This window comes from Anopheles aquasalis, chromosome Y (assembly GCF_943734665.1).
Source record: "Anopheles aquasalis chromosome Y, idAnoAquaMG_Q_19, whole genome shotgun sequence".
In the NCBI taxonomy this organism is placed as follows: Eukaryota; Metazoa; Arthropoda; class Insecta; order Diptera; family Culicidae; genus Anopheles; species Anopheles aquasalis.
The window spans coordinates 1908330-1915829 of record NC_064879.1 but is presented as its reverse complement, the minus strand read 5'-3'; the positions used below and the strand labels follow the sequence as shown (position 1 = coordinate 1915829).

The window sequence follows — 7500 nt, the reverse complement described above, 5'->3', positions numbered from 1 at the left end:
CACGCACGCACGCACGCACGTTACACGCAAAAAAACAACAACAACGGACGAGGACAAAGGTCTCGGTCCGGACGGGTCGCTGGCAGGGAGTACACTAATCACAGGATTATTATAAACCTCTTCTGTTCCCGACGGATGTGGATGATGACCGGAGCCAGTTGTCGGTCGGGTGGCGATAGCAGCGTCGTCGACAAAAGTCAACACGCGGCCCTGCTTGTGCTCGTCGCGGCTCTCACCCGAACCATGCGATTACTCGCGGTGTGCAAGCAAGCAAGATGATGTGCAAGGCCGCGCTGCGCGCTGCTGGAAGGTCCTACCACCGAGAAACGACTTGGATGCTTTTACGCGGTAGGCTCGCTCGACCGTCTTGCACCCCGTTCCCTGGTCACGGCAGACGGCGTCTACGTCGTTGGGCTGTTTACTTATGATGGCCACAAAGTATTTTTTTCGGTATACTTGAACTGGAGACCGCTGGAGGTCCCCGTCTGTATTCGCGGAATGTTGCAACTGTCATCCAGCCACCGCCGTTCTCTTTTCCACTCTGAGTCTCTAGCCCTGGCTCTCTCTCTCTTTCGCACGTGCAGGGTTATGTCAAATGTGGGCTAAATCACCCGCAAGTCTCGTTTCGCATACATACCTTTTTGCTGGGTGGCCAAGCCAAAGGCATGTCAATTATGATTCCAACTGAACTGCAATTGTGGTTCTAGTGCTGATATTCTAGTCTTTATGCTATAAGTCCTGAATCTAGGCTCTGTGCACGGATTGATTTCGGATTGTTCGCATCATTTGGTTGCCTGAGCCAACGGTCCTGTATGGAGTTCAAATTTGAAACGTTCATGTATACACAGATGAAATATCTTTTTATTGCGTAGATTGTGATAAAGCAGCTCAAAGAAACAAACGTTCATTCCTAGCATTCACCAGTATCCAGTTCTGAGGCACTTTCAATATTTAAATATAATTCAGTAATAATTTAATAAGAGATCTCTTTCTCTTTCTCTTCCTCTCGGTCTGATCACTTCGGGACAATCTGGAGCAAGCACCCGCTAGCATCAATGACTCCGATTCAATTCCTCGTGTCGTGCAACGGCATAGTGCCCAATCAGTATAATATATTTTTCCACTCTAATCCAGTTTAGTACATTCATCAACACTATATAGCGAGTTAGCGGCAGGCATGTAAAATATGTTTCCCTTTTTGCCAGCTACATGAACAGGCAAAGCTTGGTGCAACGTGCCGCTGCAATTCGAAAAAGAACATATTGTGGCGTAGTAGGTCGTACTTACGTTAATGCAGATATACGCACGGCTTTCTAATGATTGAATAATAATGATCGCGTATATCTTCTATGCCTAATATCACCAAAGCGATATCGAAGCGTATTTACAAACTCAAATAAAAATGAACAGGAAAACAACATCACAACAGGCAAAAATTAAACAATAGAGACGGCAGGAGCGGATTCATCGGAGGTCGATCGTATCGACAGCGACAGCATCGCTCAGTATTATGTGTTGAGCTTCCTACAAATGAGCAAACATGAATTACTACTGACAGGCTCAGGATGATGTGAATTCGTCTATAGCTTACCGCAAACAGAGGCGAACCAGAGGAGTGCGGATGAAAGCCTGTTTGGCGACACTGGGAGATGGAATCCATGCCTACTGGTGTAAGATTGAAGAATCCGGTTCTACAATCATAATAAATAGGTAAAATAATTCGAACAAACGTAGGCTACGGGCATCAGTGTGAGCACAGCAATACTTACTCTTGGTGCTTTGGTGAGCAAACGATGGCAATCGCTTCCTCTAGCATCAGCTGATAGGAACAATGTGTGTGCAGATCAACCGACGACAGAAAAGCCGTCTGTGAGGGATGCGTCTGGTGACGAAAAACAAAAACGGAGGAACGATAGAGGAAAGGTTAACGAAAAAATCACAACATCATAAAACCACGCGCCCACAACACATACGTGTATCCATCCAAGCGTGATCAAATTGTGACGATCCTGCACGTCCGCTATCTCCTCCTCGTTCATCGTGTTGCAGCTGTCGGACGTGCCGGTCTGCTTCGGAAAGATCACATGCGTAATGAAGAAGGCGGATTGGCGTAAGGTACCAGCGAGAATGGCACACGTTTCCAGGTTGGCGTGGGTGTTGGCAGCAGCCACGGCCAGGAACTTGCGCATCGTGTCCGAAGGTACGGTAATCGCGCGAAACCCGGTTGCAGAGGTGATGGCCGCCGCCTGGGCCGATGGCACCGACGGTACTACTGTTTGTGGTTTCAGCGATCGGTCCACCTTCCGATTGGCATCCGGTAGCAAGAGGCCTCCACCAGCCGGTTGACCGCTGATCCGGGTGCGGTCGGTCAGAAACTCGCTCGGATAAAACACTTGATCCATCAACTTAGCGTCCTGTTCACTGATTACGGAAATGTAGCTCGGCGCCGATGGTGCCGGTGATACGGTCGCTGCAACTGAAGACGGATGGTCCAACGCTTTCTCCAGTGCCGCTCGTTCCTGTTCCTCCCGTTCGGCTTCCTTTGCCTCTCGTGCTGTTTGCTGTGCCTGTACCAAGTACCGCTCGTATTCAGCCGTATACATCGCGAGCAGCTTTTTGCGTATGACTTCCGCCTTTGGCATAATCTCCTTGATTTTAGCTTTCGTCTGTTGTTTATCCTGCGGTAGCACCGACCGAAACCCCGGGTGCTGCTGTATCAGCTCTAAGAAGATGGTCACGAAACGAAGATAGAAGGTGAAGGCCTTCTCCAGCTTACCCTCACGCAGCGACCGATCCGCCGTCTCGACGATTTGGCTTCCGGAACGATAGTACCGATTGATAGGCATGGTCGGATCAATCGAAACCCGCTGACTATCCGCGACGAGCTTCTGTATCCGTTGGTGCGGTTCGATCGCTGACAACGGTACCGCCGATTGCGTTTGCTTTTGTGCCATTGCAACGTGTGCGTTTGTGTCGTTCGTTTCGTTATCCTTTGCAAAATTGGCCTTTCCCTAGATGGCCTTTGAGAGGGGGGAGTTTGGTTCTCTCGCTCGTAGCCCACTCCGTTCTAATACGTCACAGTGTTGTGTTCCGTCTGTCTTCCGGATGCGTCATAGTTTCTTATCGATGGGCCTGCGCCTACTACGAGAAGCTCTTCAAACTCCCATTTTTTGCGACATAAATAGGCTGTTCTGACTTTGGCGTGTGATCTAGCTGCCGAAGTGATGAGCGGTGTCCTTTTTCTCACTTTGCCTGCGATACAGAAGACGGATGATTCCAAGATCGATAAATATACAAAACATATCTGCTACTATTTGTAGATAGTGCAGCGTTTACCTAAACAGTTGATTCGCTGTTGTGTTATTGTAACTGCTTTTGCTGCACTTTATGCTGCGTAATGTGTGCTGCAACTGGGTATATGTTGAATATGTTGAAGGTATTTTTTATGCTACAGTCACCGTTTGATGACAGCTGTTTGTACTGGGCAGGGCTGTGTCGGATCGTGAAGGCGGAGAGTGCGGCCTGTCCACCGTTGCGTCACCGGGAGCTGTCAGTGACATTTATGCAGGAGTGCGGTAAGGGTTTGGAAAGATTCACGAAATCAAACACCGAACTGAACAGAAAACTCGGGCACGGAAACTAGTTCGGCACGCGCTGCTCAGCCATAATATTATGGGTGCCGCCTCTAGCAACGCCCGGTCGGTCGTGATACCCAACACAACCGGCCTGATCGATATCTCCGACGATGTCGTCAAGCGGATGAAGAACAGTTCTTCGTCGTCGCAGTCGCAGCAACCGGGTGAGTTGAGTATGCGCGCCGAAAGGACTTCCCGTGCCAACATGCTCCCCGCGCCGCCGCCAACGCTCCAACAACACCTGATCGGATTGTCAATAGTGCGCCCCTACTGGCGGAGGCGACTGCTGCCCGAACCCGATTTCCCGGTTGGTGGTGCTACGCCAGCTTACAGCCTTCTAGATGAAATGCTCCAGCTGATCCGCGACTAGGATGCACACCTGGCCCGAGCGCTCTGGTTATGCAATAGATCAGAAAGAGCATAAAAAAAAAAAGAAATTATCCGATATTGTGTCGCGACGAATGATCATCGCTGCTAGAGATGGAGATGGTGCACAGTTTTGTAAAATAATATTTTTCTCTTTCTCGGTTACATCAAACAAGACGCGCCGCCGCAATCCGCCGCCGATGGTGCTGATGCTAGACCCGGGCCCGGCCCCAGTTCGTACCCGAACCCCTCGCCATCGGCTGCCTCAGTGTTTCACGGCGAGCTGCCCCTTACCTCGCTGCAAGTACGCCAAGAGAAGGAGCGGGAGCTGCGCGAAAACGATATCTACTGGACGAAACGCATGAAGGCACTCGAGGCAAACCTGAAGCAGACTAATCAGGTCCTCGAGAAGGAATACAACGCAGCGGTACGGTTCAATCTTGCTATGTTACACATATATCCCTTTTTGTGTAAACATTTCTCCGTATGCAAAATCTCACCGATAGGTAGCCGATGTGAAGAAACGATTCGAAACGTCGGCGGTTCGCCAGCAACTGCCACCGTGCCAGGACCTCAAGGCTAAGGTGATCGAATGCTACCGTGCGAATCCCTCTGAGACGCTGCGCTGCGCAAATGAGGTCCAACAGTTTACCGATTGCGTCAACCTGCATCGCATTCAGCTACTCCAACAGCGTGCCACGGCGGAAACCCAGAAGCAGTAGCACCCACTATGTGCTGCTAGAAGACGAAGGAGAAAATGTCTTGTGGTCAGTTAGTGCAGCGACGCAACGTTGTAAAAGCACCCGTCCATAACATCCAAATAGTGGTGCGGTTTACATTCATTGTTCAAAATTACCTTGGGCGCCAGCGCGAGGACGCCAGCGCGAACTTATATCGGGTGCAAAAATTCGCTTTTGTTAGTCGAGGGAGCGAATAATCTAATAAAATATAAAGCGCATGGACTTGTGCTAGCGAAAGATGTTTGTTTCATTACTGCTCAGTCTTGACAAAAGCAATGCCACTCTGGCTCGTTCTCGATAAGTACCTTTGCTGAAACATGTTCATCTTCTAAATAAAACAAGATTTGAGAATATTCGGTGATGATCAATGGATCAATAAAGAAAGATGAAGGAAGCTGGTACCCTGGGAGCAAAAATTGGATCAGAATCATTAGCTTTGGATACACACATCATAGGAAGTCACAAGGAACAAAATACCATAGCCTTTTTTAGTTGTTTTTTTATTAATTCAGAATCAGAATTCATAATAGACCAGATTGATCTAAGACAAAACATAAAAGCTAATACCTTTAGTTTGATCAAACGCTTTCTCAAATGAATTACTTCAATACTTTCTAAACTCCATTATTATGCAGACTTGCCTCAACCATTCCACCAATCCACTTGTCGCTACCATCTGATTTCTCTGTACTGTTATTTCTCATATTTGCTGGTAGAATAACACTTGCATGAACTTCAGTACGTTTAATAGTTTATTAATTAAGAAACCAGAATCGGCTAGGAGATCAATCTATAAAAAAATAAATGCTAATACTATTCGTTCTACCCATCGCTTTTCCAAATTAATTACTACAAATACAAAAATTCTGCTGTCTTGCCTGTGCCTGAACCATTCACATCTATCATAAACATTTCAGGAGGAATGGATGTTTTCAATGTACAGATATTTTTCATCACAGTTACTAACTGGAATCAAAACAGCAAAACATGTTCAATCTTCCTTCTGCAATTAATTGAAATTTCGCTTCCTATGTCATCCCAAATCAATTGAACGCCTATCGCGCGCTGCAACTCTAAAGGAACAGTCATCATCTAGGATCACATTCAAACGAAAGCAATCTAATTGCTTTCATTCTATACTCTACCGTAAACTTCGCAGGGTTCAGATCAGAGTTAAGGTTCCGCAGTTAATTTCACATTTTCATACTTTAACGCACTTACTGGATTATAATACTTCTCTCCTTTTCCCACCAACTATTCTCAGAAGTACCTTAATTTGTCGTAGCCGACCGTTAACACGTACATGCAGCGTGTGCCTTTGCCAATTACAACTCGTGACAAGCTTCTAAAACATGCAAACAATAAACTGCTGTTTTTTTTTTAAATTCTGGGTAGCACTGCAAATTCAGGTACAGATTCACATTGCGTGCAGCTTATGGCACAAGGGTACATGCTAATAGAAAGTGGGTACTTCAACAATTATTTCACTGAGCTTGCCAGTTAAACCACTGCTCAGCTCTTCGATTGACTGGCAATCCTAACTGTTTCCTAAAACATTCACAAAAAAATGGAACTAGAAAAGATCATGCTGATCTAATTCCAAAACACTGAGGTCGTCCAACAATTGCATACCGGAAGCAACCAAGAGTTCATCCAAAATACAGTTTGACAGTGCAGCCGGCGTGTCCATTCTTCCAAGTGGCGTTGTGTTCACCTCCATCGCTCGGGATACATTTGGTCGCACCAAGCCGCCTCCCATCACTGGTCCCCCGGGAGCAGAATTGTCCTGTTCAGCCTGCACCATATGCTGTACGTTCTGGGGCAGCGTTTTGTTTTGCTCGTTTTTGTCGATGTTTGAATGGTCCGCAACGCCAGTGAGATTCGGTGTCAGATCACGCATTTGCTGCCAAAACTCTTGCATCAGACGGGAACGATTGGGTTCCGGTTCAGCTGAGACGATTTGTATCAATTGTTTCAGGCGACCAGGCGGTTGCTCATTATCACTCCGGGTTTGTGCCAATTCTGTCGTGACTAATGACTGCACATCACACTCTCGGCTACTTTTGGAAGTTTCGCCTTCCAGCTGTGCCACCGTGAGATGAGTCGGGTTTGCGGCCTGATGATGTAGCATACGGTTGCCAAGATAGGTTTTGTGACATGTGCCGCATCGGTACTTCGAAGGAACGTTTGGATGACGCCGACCATCAACTGTCTGTTTAGGCAATTCTGCTTCTGGAGAGATAATTGTTCCACTGGTTGAGGGTGTGACATCCACTTTGATCGCACGAGTCTTCATACGGTGCTTTTCATTGATTGCTCTCTTAGGTATGGCACTCGTTTCACGATATTTTGTCATGCTAGGCGCAGAGAGCGGCAGTGGTATGTCTTTCTTCATTTTCTTTCTTTGAACAACCTCAGTAGAATTGTCATCCATTTGCTTTCGCTTTTGCATTGGTGGTACCAGAGACGGGTCTTGTGCTTCCAACATTTTTTTCCTTGATTTTGGCTTACCACGGCGCAGTTGCACAATGTGATACGCCACCTCCGGATTCGAACCGGAATTATGTACAAGCACCGGTTGAAGGTTTAGCTTTACCCTGTGTCTGTGGGAGAATGACAATAATAAGAATAAACCAATCATCCATTAGCATTTAAAATGAGCATCGATATCGATACCGGGTCGAGTGGAATACGTACCTAGGGAAACGGCGACCAGCGTGCTCTTCTAATGCAGCATGGGTGATTGCAGATTTGCACAT

The 7500-nt window shown here is 47.1% G+C and overlaps 5 protein-coding genes across 6 annotated transcripts in view; 2 read left to right on the top strand and 3 right to left on the bottom strand.

Moving 5' to 3' along the window:
• The window catches only part of LOC126579541 (calcium-binding mitochondrial carrier protein Aralar1), a 9485-nt gene extending 8773 nt beyond the window's left edge, over positions 1-712 (bottom strand). Inside the window, exon 1 of the mRNA XM_050242925.1 lies at positions 1-712. This exon is cut by the window's left edge and continues 263 nt beyond it. The gene's annotated coding sequence lies outside the window, so the exon portion shown is untranslated.
• Positions 1-7500, top strand: part of LOC126579553 (probable glucosamine 6-phosphate N-acetyltransferase) — a 214187-nt gene that overhangs the window by 176300 nt on the left and 30387 nt on the right. The gene's annotated exons all lie outside the window — the stretch shown is intronic.
• LOC126579548 (STAM-binding protein-like) lies at positions 842-3467 on the bottom strand. Its single transcript, XM_050242937.1, has 5 exons — positions 3337-3467; positions 1974-3252; positions 1770-1882; positions 1592-1691; positions 842-1524 (listed from the first exon to the last, which is right to left on the bottom strand). Exons 2-5 carry the CDS (start codon positions 2952-2954, stop codon positions 1465-1467), a joined length of 1254 nt encoding a protein of 417 aa, XP_050098894.1. The 5' UTR covers positions 2955-3252; positions 3337-3467; the 3' UTR covers positions 842-1464.
• LOC126579554 (uncharacterized) lies at positions 3564-4978 on the top strand. The gene is made up of 3 exons (XM_050242951.1): positions 3564-3799; positions 4178-4428; positions 4508-4978. The coding sequence occupies exons 1-3, from the start codon at positions 3673-3675 to the stop codon at positions 4721-4723; spliced, it is 594 nt and encodes a 197-aa protein (XP_050098908.1). The 5' UTR covers positions 3564-3672; the 3' UTR covers positions 4724-4978.
• LOC126579543 (uncharacterized) overlaps positions 5476-7500 on the bottom strand; it is a 2846-nt gene continuing 821 nt past the window's right edge. For both annotated transcript variants that reach the window (XM_050242928.1, XM_050242927.1), the window contains 2 exons: positions 7439-7500; positions 5476-7344 (listed from right to left, as the gene is read on the bottom strand). The exon at positions 7439-7500 is cut by the window's right edge. In XM_050242928.1, coding sequence (XP_050098885.1) covers positions 6315-7344; positions 7439-7500 — 1092 coding nt within the window. In that variant the 3' untranslated portion in view covers positions 5476-6314. The remainder of the gene's footprint in view (positions 7345-7438) is intronic.